At 39.2% G+C, this 22,259-nt stretch overlaps 1 protein-coding gene and 1 pseudogene across 1 annotated transcript; both read right to left on the minus strand.

Annotated features, from left to right (window-relative positions):
- Positions 1–1,682: 1,682 nt before the first annotated feature.
- LOC134639680 (cytochrome P450 3A40-like) lies at positions 1,683–12,723 on the minus strand (annotated as a pseudogene).
- A 2,797-nt stretch (positions 12,724–15,520) lies between these two features.
- LOC134639678 (cytochrome P450 3A40-like) lies at positions 15,521–22,131 on the minus strand. Its single transcript, XM_063491007.1, has 13 exons — positions 21,988–22,131; positions 21,746–21,839; positions 21,492–21,544; positions 21,118–21,217; positions 19,940–20,056; positions 19,444–19,529; positions 19,209–19,351; positions 18,964–19,088; positions 18,371–18,455; positions 16,965–17,125; positions 16,634–16,860; positions 15,910–16,072; positions 15,521–15,820 (listed from the first exon to the last, which is right to left on the minus strand). Exons 1-13 carry the CDS (start codon positions 22,053–22,055, stop codon positions 15,746–15,748), a joined length of 1,497 nt encoding a protein of 498 aa, XP_063347077.1. The 5' UTR covers positions 22,056–22,131; the 3' UTR covers positions 15,521–15,745.
- Positions 22,132–22,259: the final 128 nt, after the last annotated feature.

The following is a 22,259-nucleotide window of genomic DNA, read 5'->3' on the forward strand; positions in this document are numbered from 1 at the left end:
CACAAATCTTTGTAGGAAAATTTCCATCTTTACAAAAAAGATAATTAATTTTATTTCCTTTTCTCACACCTTTATGGAAATGTGCTCACATTAATCCCTTCAGTACAGGTAGCTGCAGAGTTAGCAACTCTAATTACACTGGATCAATATGCCAATATTCCCAATTCTAGGAAGCAGCACTGTTCTTCCTGTTAGTCTATTCTTTTTGTTTTACTGATGGATGCATATATTTAGGTTTCAAATAATCAAGTCAATATATGTGAGTCCCTGCAACGCCTAATATTGTTATTTCAGAAACAGCATCTCCACCCATCTGCTGTTCAACTCTTGGCTTTGAGGGACAGCCAAGTAGAAGAAAGTTTGATAGGTGGAAGGTTTAGTATTATTGTTAGGATTTTCTTGCATTTAAGAATACAATCAAATGATCTCAAAGACAGCATTCAAATTTATCTTGTGACTCTTTGGTGTGTCTCTATTTGGAGACTAAAGAATTAACTAGAAACCACCTGTACCTGTATAAATATTAGGCTATGTTAGACACTCCACACTGAGGGCATTTTTTTAATAGCATCAGTAAACTTTATGAGTAATGTTTCTTTAGTTTTCTGTGATGACTGATAAAAGGTTTGAGCTGGGTCTGACAGAGAAAATGTTTCCTCCAGTCTTCCAAGTAGCATTCCGCTTACTTAGAGTTTTGAGGATAAATTCAGTTGTGTGGAGCAGTATTGGTGAACTTTATGGTTTCCTTTTTGTCTACAACTGTGAAATTGATGTTTTCTAGAACATTTTCCCACCACTTCATAAATCCTGCTCAATTACTTTAGGTGGACACATTAAGACAGACTTAAAAATGCTTCTGGTGACAACATTCAAAGAATGATGTCATGAAAGGTTTCCTCACACCTGAAGGTGATGGCTGGAAGTTTTCAGACTGGATGGCTAGAATGAAAACCAGCAGGGTTCCCTGAGCTGCAGAGACACTTTGGTTAAGGCTGTTTTGTGCTACACCAATTAAAAAGGCAGAAAACGACAGAAACTTCCTGCTGTTTTGCTATTTCACTGTCCTGCACACCGATATAAACACAGGAGCAACCACTGCAGATCATCTTCTTATATTACTGTCAGTTACACTTCAACCCGTCATGTAGCATCTGCAGGCTTTATGCCACGTATGCCATGTGTTTATGCTCACTGTCTCACCTTTACTGCTGATAAATTCTCATTGGGGCGGGTAAATCAACCTGGTGTCAGTGGCTCCATTTAAGGACAAATGCTTTCTAGGTCACTGTTTATTTAGTTACAACCTACTGCAATATTTCCTTAAAAGGTTGTGATAATCAGGTCACCTGCTGGCTCTTCCCCTAGATACTATTGGCACCGATGACTGATTGTGTAATACATCTTTTATAAAAAGTGTGTTACCAATGGGTCTTACAAAGCAAACTTTATAATGCAAACTCACGCACCCAAACACATCCAAGAATGCTTTATACAGTTCTTGAGCTCATCTGTATACTTCATAGCTTCAGGTGGTTTTCAGACAACTACATCAGCCAACTCAATTATTGTGCTGTATTCACGTCGCCAACTTTAAGGTATAAAAATTAAATTACAAAAGATAACTCTAACTTCATTTTGTTTTTATGCCACTTTATTTCTTCAAATGATCACCGTCATTATTATTTGTGTACATTTAAGAAAACTCCGATTAAACATTCAACACAATAAAAAATGATTTAAATACATTTGATTTATCAACACAGCAGCTGAAAAAAGAAATTACATGGTCAATGTCATCCTGGCAGCAGTTCCCTCACATTAAAACAAAATCATAAAATAACATGTTTGATGGGATTTGGAGATGTTCCCTCTTAGATTACTGATTTCTGGGAACAAACTTGAGTTTTACAGGCTGAACTGGCTGAAACTTCCAGTCAAAGCGAAGTGGAATCTAAAAAAGAGAAAAGAAATGGATGTAACATCAGGGACAGGACAGCAGAGTACTATGACAATCTGAATGTGGAGGAGTGTCGCTCTTACCATTGTCTGTTTGCATGTTTCCAAAGTGTACTTCTGCAAGAGAGAGACAATAACCATTTTCATGACAAGGATGGCGTAGCGCATCCCAACGCAGTTACGAGGGCCGAGTCCAAATGGCATGAACGCGTATGGGTTCACCTCCTCCATGTTGTCTTTACTGAACCTGCAGATACAGATCACATAAACCTTTAAAAATGTAGATATGTAAAATCAAATAATTCTCATTGTATTGAGCCATGATTTTTAGGCAGCCCTATGTAGACCTACAACATAAAGAGTAGGGAGGCATAGGTCAGGGCAAAAGTATTCCATTACTTCTAAAGCTTTGAGGAGCTCTTCCTTGCAGAGCCATCTAAGCATAGTCTTGGTCAGGGATTAGGGACCCATTGGCCAGTCAGATCTTACAGCATGACCACAGCGGTACTTAGGTGGAAGCTACACTGGATAAAAAGCACTGAAGAAAACCAGTCCCACAGTGCAGCACTCTCAGTCTCGGGGAACCAGCCAGCTTCCAGAACAACAATGACTCAAAGCAGACAGCTGCAGACAACACTGCAGAGGTTTAGGGATGCATATCTGGCTGCTATTCATTTAAACCACATAGAACATCAGTAAAGGGACCTACATATGGCAGTTCATTGATCTACCAAAGACAACAGCAAAGCATAATGTCCCAGGTTTCACTAACTACTCTCTCTTGTGGAGGGCGACAGGGTTCTTCATAACCTTGTGATGACACACCTACATGCACATTTACCTCTCTGGTCTAAAAAGCTCAGGTGAGTCCCAGTAGCGTGGGTCTTTGTGTAACACCCACACAGGAATCCCAATTGTGGTTCCTTCAGGGATGGTGAGTCCATTCACTTGCACAGTTTTTTTGCACACCCTGTCAATTCGAGGGGCAGTGGGAATCAAACGCATGGATTCAAGTATAACTTGGTCCAGGTACTGTAGACTGGTCAGCTCTTCATATGAAATGGGTGCCTAGGCAAAATATAAAGAAGAAGGCAAACATAAAAACAAAATATGCAAATGGTGTCCACCACTGAATCAAGGATGGCAACAAATTATGTGATGAATTACCGTACATCTTTCTTCAAGTTAGCATCAATTTCTTTGTGTAAGGTCTGCAACGCATCAGGGTTGGTGGCCAGATTATAAAGGATGTTAGTTAGAGTGGTACTGGTGGTCTCGTAGGCTCCAAAGATGAAGACCAAGGCCTGGGAAAGAATCTCATGTTCAGTCAAACCTATGAAAAAAACCAAACATTTCATGATCTTATTGAAGAGTAATCAGTAGCTAGTACTTATAACTTTCTCGCCCCTGCGGGCAGTTAGAGTTAGGGTTAAAGCTGGTGCTACTAATTCCTACAGGTGTTCTGAATTTTCTGGAGTCTTGGAACACACTGTGGTACCATACCCTCATGAGCATCATTTGAACAGTGTTGTACTGCAGAAAGTAGTGTGTTACTACAAAAATGGCAAGAAAAAGGCAATTAAGATGGAAGAGAGACAGACTATCATAACACTTACAAATGTAGGTCTTTCTTACAGAGAAATTGCAAACAACGTCAGACCCAAAGAAACAACTGAATCCGAGGACAAGTTTCTGTGAGTTAACGGCTTGCATGATAGGCAGCTTACAGGACAACAGCTTTAAGCGCAGCTTAATAGTGGTCGTAGTTATTAGGAGTTGGGATGGTGTGTCTTGTTGCTGTCCTGTCATTTCCCTTTTTCGGAGCAGGCGGCAGGACTGTGATCCTCTGGATTCCCTGGCACACCTGTAGGGCATCAGGCATCATCAGCTGGGGCTATTTGAGGAGCAGCGCAGCTGCTGTCTGGTGTCGGAGTATTGCCTCATCCACAAGTGGTAACGTGTTGTTCTCTTTCTGAATACTGGTCACCCTCGTCAGCCTGCGCCGTCACTAGCCCGCACTCTACTCGCCTCATCCACCAGCTCCTCACACCCCCTGGCCCAGCCTGTCAAACTTGTGGCAAGTAAGCTCTCTCATCTCACATAGTCCTCGTCTTCCTCTCACCGTGTCTATTCTCTAATCTCTGCTCCCTTACCTTCCCATAGACTGTTTGAGTCCTCCACCAGTTATCCCTGCAATCCCAGAACTCTGTTATTGTTACTCTTTCACTGTAAATAAATCATTTACGCTGTAGCTTAAAGTGTCTGTGCGATCTGCTACCTGGGTCCATGTGGGTTGACCCTAACAGCAGTAAGCAAGTCTCAGTTTCAAATGTACAGAGAAGACTTCGAGCTGCTGGCATGACAGGACGAGTTGAAACAAGAAAGCCATTGGTAAGATGTTAGAATAAGCCATAAAACACTGCCATTGGACTATTGAAGACTGGAAGAAGGTATGGGCTCATGAATCAAAAATTGAAATCTTCGGTTCTTAATGCAGGAGATTTGTACGCCATCAAGAAGGCGAAAGGATGGTTCCACAGTGTGTGGCATCAACTGTCAAACATGGAGGAGGAAGTGTGATGGTCTGGGGCTGTTTTGCTGGATCCAGGTTCAGTGACTTGTACAGAGGGAGAGGCACCCTGAACCAAAACAACTACCACAACATTCTGCAGCAGCATGCAACACCCTCTGGTATGAACCTAGTTGGTCAGGGGTTCATCCTACAGCAAGATAATGACCCAAAACATAATTCCAAGCTTTGCCAGACTACCTCAGGAAAAAAAGAACAAGATGGTAACCTTGAAATCAGGGAGTGGCCAACACAGTCTCCAGACTCAAACCTTTGGTTTAGGTTGGACTGGGCAGAAGAGTGAAACCAAAGCAACATACAAGTGCCACTCATTTATGGGAACATCTGCATCAGATATGAGAAGAACTTTCTAAAAGAATATTTGATATTTTTTTGTTTTATTGTAGAATAATTGCCACAGGTGTGTTCAGCTGTTATATCTGTCAAAGGTGGCTGGCTGCTTTGATGATTCAAAAGTTTAGAATACATTTTGGTTCATAAATTTCATGATTTCTGTTTTTTTTTTCTATTCCAATTGCTTATTTGTAATATTCATTCGTTTCATTTCAGAGTGCAATGAGACATTAAACTGCATCATTTTAAATAAAAAGATACAAGAACAGACTTCCCTGTTCTTGTATTATTTTTCTATGCTTTTAAGATTAATACTAAAACTTTCTGTGATGGAGTGTGGTTTGTGGCTCAGCTGCAGGGGAAGGGTGTAGCAGCAGGTTCAGGGTGTGGTGTCAGAGGCTGCACACACCTGAGCTCCATCATCCAGTCATGGCTCTCCGATAAAGGATGTGCTGGGACCTGAGGTAGGAGGTGTGTGTGCTACAGGACAGCTGAAAAGTTGCTCAGTGAAACTGTACATTTAGTTAAGGAAATGCATTGGTCCCAATGCATTCCCTTAACCTCGATTCTTGTCTTCTGTAGTTTACATTCTGGCTGAAGGGCTACATGTTGACCTGAGATCCAACTTGGTTAATGTAATTTTTTATAACCAGATTATCAAAAATAATAATAGCTAGGATGGCTCTATAAATATTTACAGGGATGTCATGGTGATGTGTAGAGCCCTTCAGCTGATTATCATCCAACTCCTGGCTTATAATATATGATACTGACTGACTGGTCTTTTGAGACATATGAGCAGATTGATGTCATGAGAAAAATGTGTGTGTTAAACCCCTGATCGTGTGTGTTAAACCCCTGATCCTGAGTTGTCTAAAGTAAATGTGACATAGGTGACTGGGTTATTCTGGATTACTTCTGTGGTAAACACATACCTTTACTTGGCTGTTCTTCATCGTTCTTAAATGTCTTTTCTGGGATCTCACTCTGAATCAACACCTGCAGGAAGTCTGCTCGAGCCTACATCAGAAAAGACAATATTCAAATGTGCTCACATGTAGATGATTGAGAGTCAACAGCAGAAGAAAATTACCAATAATATTTGCAGTGTGCATAGACTGTCTATAAAGGATGGCAAATGATTCCAGGTATTGCCTTAAATTATTTTCCCGTAGCTTACAGGGAGCGAGTCCTGTGGTTTCAAAGCTAGATGTATATGGAAAACAACCTTCTCTTGTCTCTCATGTCTATAAACATTTCTGATGAGCAGATGGCCTCTGTGACTAGTTTCATGTCCTTGTCGCTTACAGATTTGTCTTCATGATGCTGGTTTTTAAATTTCTTGAGGAGGTTGTAGAAAAAGTCAACACTGTCCTTGGGTATGATTTCCATGTTCATGAGCTTTGCCAGACGTCCACCAAAGGGAACTGCCACTGAAATGAGACCAGACCAAAAAAGCAAAATTTGACATCCTGCAGATATCATTGAGTTTCCTTTCTGAAAACAAATCAATTAAATGAGTTTTTTAAAAGTCAAAAGAAGGACATACTTATGAATAAGAAAAGCCACATTTTGAATTTAAGGAGCTTTTAGACTTGAACATTAACTGGATCATTTGGATTGTTTATGGAGTCTATCTCCACACTGAAAGAAGCACTGGTCACAGTGTCTAAACTGTAAGGAGCCACAAACCTATGAGAATTGGAAAAGACAAGTGGTCAGTGTATTATTTATTTTAGGATGAACAATTTAATATGTTTGCATATTACAGATTAACAACATACTGTTTGACAGTGATGGGTTCATCCAAATTTGTTTCCTCAAGTTTTGCAACAAGTCGTTCTGCATAGCGAGCAACGAGGGGAAAAACCTTTTTTTTATATAATGGAGATAAAATAAGCAAATTCTGTTATTAATATTCTGTATATGTTACATGTCTGTCAGATATATAAGATAAGATAAGATAACCTTTATTAGTCCCACGCGTGGGAAATTTGTTTTGTTACAGCAGTGGACAGTGCATAGAAAAATTGGAAGGAAAAAACACTGGAATAATATATCCATAGAAATATAGATACATACCAAATACATATCCATATCCATATAGAAAGAAAACAGATCAAAACACACTGATGATGTTGGTACATTTTTTTGTAAACACTTTTTGTCTATTTTACAAACTTTAACAATGTCTGTACAGTGGCTGTGAAAAAAATAACAACATTTAATGGGAATTGCTGGCTTTTGTTTTTGTACTTCATTTTGTATATAGTTTAATCACAACTACATCAAGTGGTTATGTCTTGATGCATACTCAATCATCCAGGTATTGACATCCAGAAAAGTTGATTCTGTTCTTCTGGACGTAGCGTTTTCAGCAGGGGAAATGTTTCATCACCTTTCACCCACTGAAACAAACTTTTTGGGATATAAGTGGTTAATGAACTTTAGATATGATATCAACCTGTTTCAGTCTTCCACTGGTGAAGCATGGAGACACGCTGTTGCGAATTCGTTTCCACCTTTCATCTTTGACTACTACAACAGCGTCATCCATAGGTCCAGTGAAAACACCAGTATCCTGTGAAAAGGAAATAATAACTCTCAATGTTTGCTTACATCTCCAACATCAGTTTGCACGTATAATGTAATGTAATTGGTATCTTCTCTGTGTTGGCTCTATGTTGATTATTCATATAGAACTTCCTTTGGATAGATCGACACACATGGGTACATGCAACAGTACAAAGTAAACAAACAACAAATACCAACATCACCATAAATAAGTACTACAGTGTAAAGAGGTTTGAGTAAAACGTAATCATTAAACCATCCTCTTTCTCCAGGTTTGTTTGATAATATAGATGTGGGGATGTCACGGACCCGTTTTCGGGGACTTGGGGTCCGTGAGCAGTGTGGACCTTTAGTATCATTATTATTATTATTATTATTGTATTGGATGTATGTTTTCTGCACTGTGCTCTTGTGTTCCATGCTGGTGGGTGTATATGTGTGCGGGTGTGGCTGGAGGATGACAGACAGCCACCTGCAGGCCTGATGGGCGTGGCCCTGCCAGCTGCCGGTCACGCCTAGGTTCTCACACACCTGCTTCTGATCAGGCTCGTCGGGGGAGCTACTTAACAGAGCGATGGAGCTCTCTCCGGCGCAGGATCGTTGAGTTAGACTCCATGTCAGTGTTTAAAGTGCTGTTTAGTGTATGCCTGCTGGAGTTGGTGCCATAACGGCTGCATCTGTTGTTTTTCCTCAGGAGGAGAGCGGAACACAGGACTGCAGGACGCACGGGGTGTGCGTAGGCACAGGGGCAGAGAGCACGGGATACCAGCACTTAGGAGAAGACATGTCACGGGAGTCAAGGGAGCACTCTGGAGATTTATTGTGTGGTGTACATTTACCTCACTGTAAATAAATGCACTGCTCATTCCACTAAGTCCAGCGTTTGGGTCCTATCTCCAACATTCCCCACGGTCTGCCTGCCAGACCGTGACAGGGGAAATATGTGATATTTGTTAAAAACATCTTAACTACTACCACTGCTTAATGATGATTGATTAAATAAGCACACGTCAGAAAACTGTTTCAAAGTACACCACTCACTAGTACAATGCTGATAATTTGTATATTCACTAACTCTTTTTAAAATCAGCTGTACAGGAAGCAGTCCCAGAAACAATAATGTGATGATTTCAATTGGTTTAAATTAGGGCTGTCAAAATTAACACGTTAACACAAATTAATCCGCCATCACGGTCAATGCGATTAAAGTTTTTAACGCAATTAACGCATCTGGAGTGCAGAATGACTCAAAATCCCTGAAATGTTTCTGTTAACCCATTTCAGGCAGTTTGTCCAAGTAGTGTTACCTTCACACATGCACAAATGGGCAGTTGATCTGTTAATGACGGGCAGCTGAACCAATCAACTCAATATGGAAGATGATAAACACACATTGGCCCTCTCGATGGGAAATTTGAGTAGTAAAAGAATAACAAGACGGAACAGTCGACCGACATAAAGTATTATGCACGCTGTGCAAGAATGAATTTTCTTTTCATCGAAGCACTTCCAGCTTAAAATATCACATTGACACGAAGCATACGTTAGCCAGGGGTGCTGCAAGCACTTTGGCTTACGTGTCACCCAGCTTGCAAGAAACCACTCACGGAGCATCGGGGGCTCAGTAAGTCTACCTCTGAAATACTGACTGACACAATTGCCAAGTGGATTGCAACAAACTGCAGACCTGTTACTATCGTTTAGAAGATGCGCTTTACATAGCTTTGGTTCCTCGTTTCAAGGACTTGAAGAGTGACAGAGAGAGAGTGGATAAATGTTTACTGAGTTTTTTGTTAACATGAATGTTCAAGATGTTCAATAAACATGTTAAGTGCGTATATTTTCCCATTTTTCGCGAGTCTGTTTACTCATGCAAAATGAAATGCGATTAATATAGAATAAAAATGAATGATATTTAATCGTGATGAATCAAAATTAATCCACAGTAACCCTGTGATGAATCAGATTAAACATTTTGTTTTTTTCTATTTCACAGGAGAGAACCTGTGTTCAGAGATTGAAGGAAACTATTCAAATTCTCCTTGAATTTAAGCACACATTCTTTGTTTATTCTGCATTTACTTCATTATATTGCATAAATGTCAGTTACAAGCTTAACTAAAAGTTTTTAAAAAGTTTTTAAAAAGTAATTGCAACCAGGCTATTGACCAAGTAATTGCGATTAATCGTGATTAATTACAGAAAGTTGTGAGATTAATTAGTTAATTTTTAATCTATTGACAGCACTAGTTTAAATACATAAAACCTTCATACAATTAGCTTTAATTCTGCTATACACAGTAAGATAGATAACATCTGTTTTTGTTCTCTAGTTTTTATGTGAAACAGTGAAGTGTGTTTCCTGGTTTGCTTCATGTTCTTCAGCTGCTGTGTTGGCTGATGTAACCCTTGAGTAATAAAAGTGTAACTCTTTGTGTAAAGCACAGAGAACTGCTGCAAGTTCAGCCTGTTGGATTTTAATATTACTTCATTTACATTTCACGTGGTAACAGTCTTTCCCTGTAGTGCTGCTGTTGTTTTCCTAAACACATCGGCCTGACACTATAAACTACAGCATTTCCCAAGTTGCTTTTGAAATCACGGCTAGCAATTTTGTTAAGGTAAAAAAGTGAGAAAGTATTTGTATCCATGTTTTGCTAATATTTTACGTTCTATGGGGAGTGGCAGGACGTCCAGAGGTTTCATGAAATCTAATAAATGATGCAGCTTGACAAAAATCTGAGATTAGATGTCAGCATTGTACTACATATGATCAGTGTTGGGCAAGTTACTTTGAAAAAGTAATTAATTATAGTTACTAGTTACTTCTTCAAAAAAGTAACTGAGTTAGTAACTGAGTTACAAGATTCTAAAAGTAATTAACTACTTGAAAAGTAACTATTGCATTACTTTAAAAAAAATGTTCAACCCTCTGGGGTCCAGGGTATAATTGGCCATTTTTAACTACTTTTGCTTTGAGGCTCTATATTTCACCTTTAAAAACTATATACTTTGCCTTGTTTTGTATCATTCTTTTCAGCACAACCTCTCGTGTCTGAATTTACAGTCATGTTTTCATTTTGACATACTGTATTAACACAATTGATCTAAAATCAGAAAAAAAAAAACATAAAATCCGAGTAGAAAAAGTTATATTTTTTACTGTAACAACCACAAACATGTCTAATGAATCATATTTCATAACTTTAAATGCAAATATAAATTGACAATTTTAAAATTATATGCACAAGTTTCGCAAACAACATCACAAGCCTGATACCTGCAGGTCTGACAGCAGCAGGTGTATCACTCCTGCTCTCTACCTGGAGACAGCAGTCACCTCATTGTTCTGACACACAACACAAAACTATCCACAACACTACACACTAACTTCACAAGACAACACATTAACTACACACTCCAAACATGCTAAACGTCACAAATCTCTCACATCTCAAAACTCGCTCTCTCTCTCTTTCTGCTGTCTTTATCTCTCTCTTTCTCTCGCCGTCACTCCTAAAACTTCCCTCTCTTCCTAAACAACCAAATGTCATGTTGCCATATCATTTTTTGATTGGTCGACATGGTGCATTTTTCCACCAACACGAAAGGGCAGGGTTTTTTGCTCATAAGCAGAGAGTGCTTGCTAGCGCTGTCCTTAGACAGGAAACCTGACGTAATTATTGAGGAAAAAAACGCGGAGTATATATTGTTTATCATGAATCTGATGGTTTATAAACACAATTTAAAAACTGGTATATATCACCTTGTTGCTTTGTCATCTTAAAGTGGTCGTGTGATTGGCTTACCATGACTACTTTATTCTTCCTCAGTCAAACAGCAGCACTCATGCCATTGTTTTGCCCCCTTAGCTCCAGGTGTTGTGCCAAAAAGTGATCGTCGGGCAGAAAGTGATTGCCGTCCGCGGGAGCGCGCACAGCTGCTTAAAGCTGTATCGCCCGGATTACTTACATAGACAGCTACTTCCGCGCAACTGATATAAGGTGCGGTAAGCTGAAGACAGCTTCAACCGTCTATTTGTTGAAAAATAGTAACGCGGCCGCACCGCATTTTCTTGTTAGTAAAGGTAACGGCGTTGTAACGATAGAAATAGTAATTAGTTAGATTACTCGTTACTGAAAAAAATGATTACTTGTAACGGTGTTATTCCCATCACTGCATATGAGTTGCTGAATTTTCACTTTGGTATATGATAGAAAGAGGAGCTTCTTACCCTGCGGTTGGTGAACACAGAGTAGCACTCCTTCACCATCACAGTTTTAACAATCTCAGGGTCGGCCACCATTAACAACGGCGTTCGTCCATCGTACAACCTGCAAAAAAGAAAACAGCCGTTTATAATAACACAATTCATGGCTAATTGTTTAAGGCATTTTTTGTTTTAGACACCTTTTTTTTTTTTTTTGCTTTAGACCGCAGCATTATTGACAATGAATTCAGGATTGTTGTATTTTATTTTATTTTATTTTATTTTATTTTATTTTGTTTTTTATTTTATTTATTCTCTTTTTTTTGTTGGGGGGGGGGGGGGGGGGGGGAATATTGCATGGCTCACAAACATATTTTAACATGAGTGGACTTCCTGGTTGATGAAGTAAATACTCACCCCCAGACGTCACCATACTTGGCATGGCACTCTAGGTCAAAACCAAGAATTCCCTGCAAGAAGTTACAGGAAAATGTGTTTTAGTGTCAATATGCCACTGAGTAGGACATGTGCATTCAAAATACAGAGAAGTCAGGCAGGTCAGTGATAGTGACGATTGATAAGGACATTACATATGTCCTTCTCACTTCTTAAAGATCAAATCAGTCAGCTCCTCGTATCCTAGTCTCTAAGGTGAGTTTGGTTTCTGTGCGTACCTTTCTTATGCCCAGCATCGTTCCAATATAAGGCAGGGGCCTCGGTCCAGGTATCCCCAACTTTCTGAAGAACCGATATGGCCATAATCCGTACCTGTGTCACAAAACAGAGAAAATCAGAAATCGTCAGTTGGACATTAGAAAGGCATACAAGAGAAACAAAATTCCACGACGGGTGGCTGGACCGCCACATAACATAAGGGCTCGATTGTCTTGCAAAACAGTAGTCGAGGAATACTCACAGTAATATCAGCGTGAAAAGCAGGACCAGCAAAGTCCAGGTGGTTGCTGAAAACAGCGTGAAAAACATTGCGACTTCTTTCCGACAAAGCGCTACAAGTGAGGAAGAAGGCTGGAAAATCTGTGTTTTTAAAGCCTCTGCCTCTGTGTGGTGGGAGGAGTCTATGAGACAGAAATGTGATTATGTAATAAGCTCCATAAAGGGTCAGAGGCGGGTCAGAAGTTTTTAAACCGTTTTTCTTACTGTGTTTGTGCAACAACTGAATGAGAAGAAAACACACTTTAGCCTTCTCACGGAACACCACTGCCTGCAAAATATGGCTTCTCCAAGAAAATCAAGCAAAATAAAGTTTATTTAAGCTAAAACGTTTAATTTCTTTTTTTTTTCTTCTTTTTCTTTTCTTTTTCTTTTCTTTTTTTTTGCTGTTGTTCTTATTAAACGCATTTCTGATCTGTTTTCATCTTGTCGGATATTCAGTTGCAAACAGGTCAACTAAAAGACAAAATATTTCTGCCGTGAGTAAATAAAATAAATAAATGGCCTGTATTTGTATAGCGCTTTACTTAGTCCCTAAGGATCCCAAAGCGCTTTACACTACATTCGGTCATTCACCCATTGGTGATAGCAAGCTACATTGTAGCCACAGCTGCCCTGGGGCGCACTGACAGAGGCGAGACTGCCGGACACTGGCGCCACGGGGCCCTCTGACCACCACCAGTATGGGGTTAGTATCTTGCCCAACGATATTTGGCAAACGCAGCCGGGGATCGAACCACCGACCTTCTGATGACCTGCTCTGCCACCTGAGCTACAGCCACCCCAGTGTGCGTGTGAAATTGCTCTGTAAATTGACTTTCGTTTTGAACCATTTTAATATTTCTTCACGGTTATAATGTTAGAATCTGAAGTTCTTCATTATCCCCATAATAGTTATTTTTCCACCTTCCACGGCTGCTACGTGGTCTAGTTGGTCCGTGATTGACTTTTGACATAAAAGTCTTGTTATCCGATCCTCTTTTTTATGACGTTTGTGTGAAACTATTACAGCTGCGCATGCTCTGCACTTTTGTGTAACCTTTCCCACAATAACAAAGTAAACGCAAGGAGATTAAACGCTGATGTAATGTCAATGATATTGGTCACATGTATCAGTGTGCCAAGGGTAAGTGCTTAATAAATGCACGATCTATTTAACACTGGGTTTATTAGTACTTTTACACACCTGTGGTGTTTATTCACTGACAAATATGCACAGAATTTAATGAAGTCGTTTATCTTAAAACTGTGAAATTGTAATTAGAATTTAAAATACAATTGCACACACATACATCATTTGAGTATAAAGATTTCAATTTCTTTTCAGTTGTATGAAAAACAGATTTCAGGCAAATTCTTCTCTGTGATATTATTTGTGAGGTTTATTTTCACAAATCTTTGTAGGAAAATTTCCATCTTTACAAAAAAGATAATTAATTTTATTTCCTTTTCTCACACCTTTATGGAAATGTGCTCACATTAATCCCTTCAGTACAGGTAGCTGCAGAGTTAGCTGGATCAATATGCCAATATTCCCAATCTAGGAAGCAGCACTGTTCTTCCTGTTACAGTCTATTCTTTCTGTTTTACTGGTGGATGCTTATATTTAACAGTTTGAAATAATCAAGTCAATATATGTGAATCCCTACAACGCCTAATAAAGTTATTTCAGAAACAGCAGCTCCACCCACCTGCTGTTCAACTCTCAGCTTTGAGGGACAGCCAAGTAGAAGAAAGTTTGATGGGTGGAAGGTTTAGTATTATTGTTAGGATTTTCTTGCATTTAAGAATACAATCAAAAAATCTCAAAGACAGCATTCAAATTTATCTTGTGACTCTTTGGTGTGTCTCTATTTGGAGACTAAAGAATTGACTAGAAAACACCTGTACCTGTATAAATAATAGGTTATGTTAGACACTCCACACTGAGGGCATTTTTTTAATAGCAAACTGTTTCTTTATTTTTCTGTGATGACTGATGAAAGGTTTGAGCTGGGTCTGACAGAGAAAACGTTTCCTCCAGTCTTCCAAGTAGCATTCTGCTTACTTAGATTTTTGAGGATAAATTCAGTTTTGTGGAGCAGTATTGGTGAACTTTATGTTTTCCTTTTTGTCTACAACTGTGAAATTGATGTTTTCTAGAACATTTTTCCACCACTTCATAAATCCTGCTCAATGGATGGCTAGAACAAAAACAAGCAGGGTTCCCTGCGCTGCAGAGACACTTTGGTTAAGGCTGTTTTGTGCTACACCAATTAAAAAGGTGGGAAATAACAGAAACTTCCTGCTGTTTTGCTATTTCACTGTCCCACACCTTGATATAAACACAGGAGCAACCACTCCAGATTATTTTCTTATATTATTGTCAGTTACACTTTAACCCATCATGTAGCATCTGCAGGCTCTATGCCATGTATGCACACAAGATGAAAGTGTTTATGCTCACTGGCTCACCTTTGCTGCTGATAAATTCTCATTGGGGCGGGTAAATCAACCTGGTGTCAGTGGCTCCATTTAAGGGCAGATGCTTTCTAGGTCACAGTTTATTTAGTTACAACCTACTGCAATATTTCCTTAAAAGGTTGTGATAATCAGGTCACCTGCTGGCTCTTCCCCTAGATACTATTGGCACCGATGACTGATTGTGTAATACATCTTTTATAAAAAGTGTGTATCTGATGGGTCTTACAAAGCAAACTTTATAATGCAAACACACGCACCCAAACACATCCAAGAGTGCTTTATACAGTTCTTGAGCTCATCTGTATACTTCATAGCTTCAGGTGGTTTTCAGACAACTACATCAGCCAACTCAATTATTGTGCTGTATTCACGTCGCCAAGTTTAAGGTATAAAAATTAAATTACAAAAGATAACTGTAACTTCATTTTGTTTTTATGCCACTTTATTTCTTCAAATGATCACCGTCATTATTATTTGTGTACATTTAAGAAAACTCAGATTAAACATTCAACACAATAAAAAATGAATTAAAATACATTTGATTTATCAACACAGCAGCTGAAAAAAGAAATTACATGGTCAATGTCATCCTGGCAGCAGTTCCCTCACATTAAAGCAAAATCATAAAATAACATGTTTGATGGGATTTGGAGACGTTCCCTCTTAGACTACTTATTTCTGGGAACAAACTTGAGTTTTACAGGCTTAATTGGCTGAAACTTCCAGTCAAACCGAAGCGGAATCTAAAAAAGAGAAAAGAAATGGATGTAACATCAGGGACAGGACAGCAGAGTACCATGACAGTCTGAATGTGGAGGAGTGTTGCTCTTACCATGGTCTCTTTGCATGTTTCCAAAGTGTACTTCTGCAAGAGAGAGACAATAACCATTTTCATGACAAGGATGGCGTAGCGCATCCCAACGCAGTTACGAGGGCCGAGTCCAAATGGCATGTACGCGTATGGGTTCACCTCCTCCATGTTGTCTTTACTGAACCTGCAGATACAGATCAAATAAACCTTTAAAAAAATGTAGATATGTAAAGTCAAATAATTCTTTTTGTATTAAGCCATGATTTTTAGGCAGTTTTTAGACCCGCAACATAAAGAGTAGGGGGGCATAGGTCAGGGCAAAAGTATTCCATTACTTCTAAAGCTTTGGTCAGGGATTAGGGACCCATTGGCCAGTCAGATCTTACAGCAGGGAAAAACTTATGATCAAAGCGGTACTTAGGTGGAAGCTACACTAGATAAAAAGCACTGAAGAAAACCAGTCCCACAGTGCAGCACTCTCCGTCTCAGGGAACCAGCTTCCAGAAAAATAATGACTCAAAGCAGACAGCTACAGACAACACTGCAGAGGTTTTGGGATGCATATCTGGCTGTCACTCAATTGAACCACTGAGAACATCAGTGAAGGGACTTACATATGGCACCTCATTGATCTACCAAAGATAAAGGAAAGCATAATGTCCCAGGTTTCACTAATTACGCTCTCTTATGCAGGATGACCAGGTTCTTCATAACTTTGTGATGACACACCTACACGCACATTTACCTCTCTGGTCTAAAAAGCTCAGGTGAGTCCCAGTAGCGTGGGTCTTTGTGTAACACCCACGCAGGAATCCCAATTGTGGTTCCTTCAGGGATGGTGAGTCCATTCACTTGCACGGTTTTTTTGCACACCCTGTCAATTCGAGGGGCAGTGGGAATCAAACGCATTGATTCAAGTATAACTTGGTCCAGGTACTGTAGACTGGTCAGCTCTTCATATGAAATGGGTGCCTAGGCAAAATATAAAGAAGAAGGCAAACATAAAAATAAAATATGCAAATGGTGTCCACCACTGAATCGAGGATGGCAACAAATTATGTGATGAATTACCGTACATCTTTCTTCAGGTTAGCATCAATTTCTTTGTGTAAGGTCTGCAACGCATCAGGGTTGGTGGCCAGATTATAAAGGATGTTAGTTAGAGAGGTACTGGTGGTCTCGTAGCCTCCAAAGATGAAGATCAAGGCCTGGGAAAGGATCTCATGTTCAGTCAAACCTATGGAAAGAACATTTCATGATCTTATTGAAGAGTAATCAGTAGCTAGTACTTATAACTTTCTTGGCCCTGTGGATGGTCAAGCTCCATCAACCTCAGATCCTCTACCAGAGGTGTGTGTGTGTGTGTGTGGTGGTGGGGGGGTGGGGGGTCCTGCAGTGCTCAGTTCTAGGCCCCCTCCTCTACTCTTTATATCTGCTTCCTCTTGGTTCTATTCTGAGAAAGCACGGCATTGCATTCCACTTTTATGCTGATGACTGTCAGATCTATGTCCCGCTAAAGAAAAAAGGCACATACTCCACACAGCCATAACTTCAGTGTCTTGATGACATTAAGGCTTGGATGTCTCTTAACTTTTTAAAATTCAATGATAAAAAGTCTGAGGTGATGGTTTTTGGTACCCCCACTGAGACCCCCAATGTGTATTTAGATACCTTGGCCAAGTGTGTTAAACCAGCTGTCACAAACCTGGGGGTCAAAGTGGACTGTGATCTGAAGTTTGACAATTAGATTAAGGCAGTGGTAAAATCTAGGTTCTTTCAGCTCAGGCAGCTGGCCAAAATAAAGCCAATTCTTTCACAGCAGCACTTTGAGACAGTGATCCACGCCTTTGTTAGCACTCGGCTGGATTACTGTAATGCACTTTATATTGGGGTCAGTTCATCATACATTACTCATCTACAGAGGGTGCAAAATGCCACAGCTCGTCTTTTAACTGGCAGTCAAAGTGTGAGCACATTTCCCCTATTTTAGCTTCACTTCACTGGCTGCCCATTTCTTTTAGGATTCTTTTAGGACTCCTGAAAACCTACCTCTTTACCCTGGCCATTGACACCACGTGAGATGTTGGTTTTAATTTTTTATTTTAGTTGTTTTTAGTTGATTCTATGCCGTTTTATCTTGTTTTATTTTTTAATACAGGGCTGTTTTAATTTTTATGTATTATGTGCTTTATTTATTTATTTTTGCTGTTTTCTGTTATTCTAACTTATTTTCTGTACAGCACTTTGGTCCTGTGTTGGGTATTTTAAAGTGGTTTATAAATAAAATTGGATTGGATTGGATCATCCAGCTCCTGGCTTATAATATATGATACTGACTGACTTTTCTTTTGCGTATGAGACATATGAGCAGATTGATGTCATGAGAAAAATGTGTGTGTAAAACCCCTGAACCTGAGTTGTCTAAAGTAATGTGACATGAGTGACTGGGTTATTCTGGATTACTTCTGTGGTAAAAACATACCTTTACTTGGCTGTTCTTCATCATTCTTATATGTCTTTTCTGGGATCTCACTCTGGATCAACACCTGCAGGAAGTCTGCTCGAGCCTACATCAGAAAAGACAATATTCAAATGTGCTCACATGTGGACGATTGAGAGTCAATAGCAGCAGAAGAAAATTATCAATAATGTTTGCAGTGTGCATAGACTGTATATAAAAGATGGCAAATGATTTCAAGGTTTGCCCTAAATTATTTTCCCATAGCTTACAGGGAGCGAGTCCTGTGGTTTCAAAGCTAGATGTATATGGAAAACATATACATCTAGCTTTGTCTCTCATGTCTGTAAACATTTATGATGAGCTGATGGCCTCTGTGACTAGTTTCATGTCCTTTTCAATCAACGATAGGTTTACTTTTTAAATTATGGTCTCCAATAGAGTTGTAAAGGAGAATAAAGCATGCTCTACTATGTGACTGACAGGTTGCCAGTAAACATGCAGTATCCCAAAAGCTGCTTCTGGCTTTAAAATAATCAGGATAGAGACATCAAAAAGACAACAGGACGCGTATGGACACGACAATGTTGATGTTCCTTTATAAATTTAATGCTTACAGATTTGTCTTCATGATGCTGGTTTTTAAATTTCTTGAGGATGTTGTAGAAAAAGTCAACGCTGTCCTTGGGTATGATTTCCATGTTCAGGAACTTTGCCAGACGTCTACCAAACGGAACTGCCACTGAAAGGAGACCAGACCGAATACCGGTAAGCAAAATTTGACATCCTGCAGATACCATTGAGTTTGCTTTCTGAAAACAAAACATTAAATGTGTTTTTAAAAGTCAAAAGAAGGACATACTTATTAATAAGAAAAGCCACATTTTTAATTTAATGAGCTTCTGCGCTTGAAGATTAACTGGATCATTTGGATTGTTTATGGAGTCTATCTCCACACTGAAAGAAGCACTGGTCACAGTGTCTAAACTGTAAGGAGCCACAAACCTATGAGAGTTGGAAAAGACAAGTGGTCAGTGCTTTATTTATTTTAGGATGAACAATTTAATATGTTTGCATATTTCTGATTAACAACATACTGTTTGACAGCGATGGGTTCATCCAAATTTGCTTCCTCAAGTTTAGCAACAAGTCGGTCTGCATAGCGAGCAACAACGGGAAAAACCTTTTTTTTATATAATGGAGACAAAATAAGAAAAGTATGTTATTAATGTTCTGTATATGTTAAATGTCTGTCAGAAATGTAGAAAGAAAACAGATCAAAACAAACTGATGATGTTGGTACATTTTTTGTAAACTCGTTTTCTCTATTTTACAAACTTTAACAATGTCTGTGAAAAAAATAAGAACATCTCTGGGAACTGCTGGCTTTTTTTTGTACTTTGTATATAGTTTAATCACAGTAGTGGTTATGTCTTGATGCATACTCAATCATCCAGGTAATGAAATCCAGAAATGTTGATTCTGTTCTTCTGGACGTAGCGTTTTCAGTGGGGGAAATGTTTCATCACCTTTCACCCATTGAAAAACAAACTTTTTGGGATATAAGTGGTTAATGAACTTAGATATATTAACCTGTTTCAGTCTTCCACTGGTGAAGCATGGAGACACGCTGTTGCGAATTCGTTTCCACCTTTCATCTTTGACTACTACAACAGCGTCTTCCATAGGTCCACTGAAAAAACCAGCATCCTGTGAAAAGGAAATAATAACTCTCAATGTTTGCTTACATCTCCCTCATCAGTTTGCACATACAATGTAATGTAATTGGTATTTTCTCTGTGTTGGCTCTATGTTGATTATTCATATAGAACTTCCTTTGGCTAGATCGACACACATGGGTACATGCAACAGTGGAAAGTAAACAAACAACAAATACCAACATCACCATAAATAAGTACTACAGTGTAAAGAGGTTTGAGTAAAATGTAATCATTAAACCATCCTCTTTCTCCAGGTTTGTTTGATAATATAGATGTGGGGAAATATGTGATATTTGTTAAAAATATCTTAACTACTACCACTGCTTAATGATGATTGATTAAATAAGCACATGTCAGAAAACTGTTTCAAAGTACACCACTCACTAGTACAATGCTGATAATTTATATATTCACTAACTCTTTTTAAACTCAGCTGTACAGGACGCAGTCCCAGAAACAATAATGTGATGATTTGAATTGGTTTAAATACATTAAACCTTCATAAAATTAGCTTTGATTCTGTTATACATAGCGAGATAGATCTTAAACATCTGTTTTTGTTCTCTAGTTTTTATGTGAAACAGTGAAGTGTGTTTCCTGGTTTGCTTCATGTTCTTCAGCTGCTGTGTTGGCTGATGTAACCCTTGAGTAATAAAAGTGTAACTCTTTGTGTAAAGCACAGAGAACTACTGCAAGTTCAGCCTGTTGGATTTTACTTCATTTACATTTCATGTGGTAACAGTCTTTCCCTGTAATGCTGCTGTTGTTTTCCTAAACACATCGGCCTGACACTATAAACTACAGCATTTCCCAAGTTGCTTTGGAAATCACTGCTAGCAATTTTGTTAATGTAAAAAAGTGAGAAAGTATTTGTACCTATGTTTTGCTAATATTTTACGTTCTATGGGGAGTGGCAGGAGGTCCAAAGGTTTCATGAAATCTAATAAATGATGCAACTTGACAGAAATCTGAGAGCAGATGTCAGCATTGTACTACATCTGATTTGCTGAATTTTCACTCTGGTACATCATAGAAAGAGGAGCTTCTTACCCTGCGGTTGGTGAACACAGAGTAGCACTCCTTCACCATCACGGTTTTAACAATCTCAGGGTCGGCCACCATTAACAACGGCGTTCGTCCATCGTACAACCTGCAAAAAAGAAAACAGCCGTTTACAATAACACAATTCATGGCTAATTGTTTAAGGCATTTTTTGCTTTGTTTTTTAGTTGCTTTAGACCGCAGCATTATTGACATGAATGAATTCAGAATTTTTGTATATTATTTATTTTGTGTGTGTGTTTGTGTGCGTGTGTGTGTGTGTGTGTATGTGGGGGGGGGGGGGGGGGGGGGGGGGTTATTGCATGGCTCACAAACATATTTTAACATGAGTGAACTTCCTGGTTGATGAAGTAAATACTCACCCCCAGACGTCCCCATACTTGGCATGGCACTCTAGGTCAAAACCAAGGAATCCCTGCAAGAAGTAAAATGTTTTTTAGAGTCAATATGCCACTGAGTGGGACATGTGCATTCAAAAACACACAGAAAGCTCAGACAGGTCAGTGATAGTGACGATTGATAAGGACATTACATATGTCCTTCTCACTTCTTAAAGATCAAATCAGTCAGCTCCTCGTATCCTAGTCTCTAAGGTGAGTTTGGTTTCTGTGCGTACCTTTCTTATGCCCAGCATCGTTCCAATATAAGGCAGGGGCCTCGGTCCAGGTATCCCCAACTTTTTGAAGAACCGATATGGCCATAATCCGTACCTGTGTCACAAAACAGAGAAAATCAGAAATCGTCAGTTGGACATTAGAAAGGCATACAAGAGAAACAAAATTCCACGACGGGTGGCTGGACCGCCACATAACATAAGGGCTCGATTGTCTTGCAAAACAGTAGTCGAGGAATACTCACAGTAATATCAGCGTGAAAAGCAGGACCAGCAAAGTCCAGGTGGTTGCTGAAAACAGCGTGAAAAACATTGCGACTTCTTTCCGACAAAGCGCTACAAGTGAGGAAGAAGGCTGGAAAATCTGTGTTTTTAAAGCCTCTGCCTCTGTGTGGTGGGAGGAGTCTCTGAGACAGAAATGTGATTATGTAATAAGCTCCATAAAGGGTCAGAGGCGGGTCAGAAGTTTTTAAACCTTTTTTCTTCGCATTCTTACTGTGTTTGTGCAACAACTGAA

This window comes from Pelmatolapia mariae, linkage group LG13 (assembly GCF_036321145.2).
Source record: "Pelmatolapia mariae isolate MD_Pm_ZW linkage group LG13, Pm_UMD_F_2, whole genome shotgun sequence".
NCBI classification, from domain to species: Eukaryota; Metazoa; Chordata; class Actinopteri; order Cichliformes; family Cichlidae; genus Pelmatolapia; species Pelmatolapia mariae.

Coding starts and splice junctions, on each gene's coding strand:
- LOC134639678 (XM_063491007.1), bottom strand. CDS start 22,055: ATGTTTTTCACGCTGTTTTCAGCAACCACCTGGACTTTGCTGGTCCTG. Junction 19,089..19,208: donor GTGGCTTTTCTTATTAATAA/GTATGTCCTTCT, acceptor GTCTCCTTTCAG/TGGCAGTTCCGTTTGGTAGA. Junction 18,456..18,963: donor AGCATCATGAAGACAAATCT/GTAAGCATTAAA, acceptor TTTCTGATGTAG/GCTCGAGCAGACTTCCTGCA.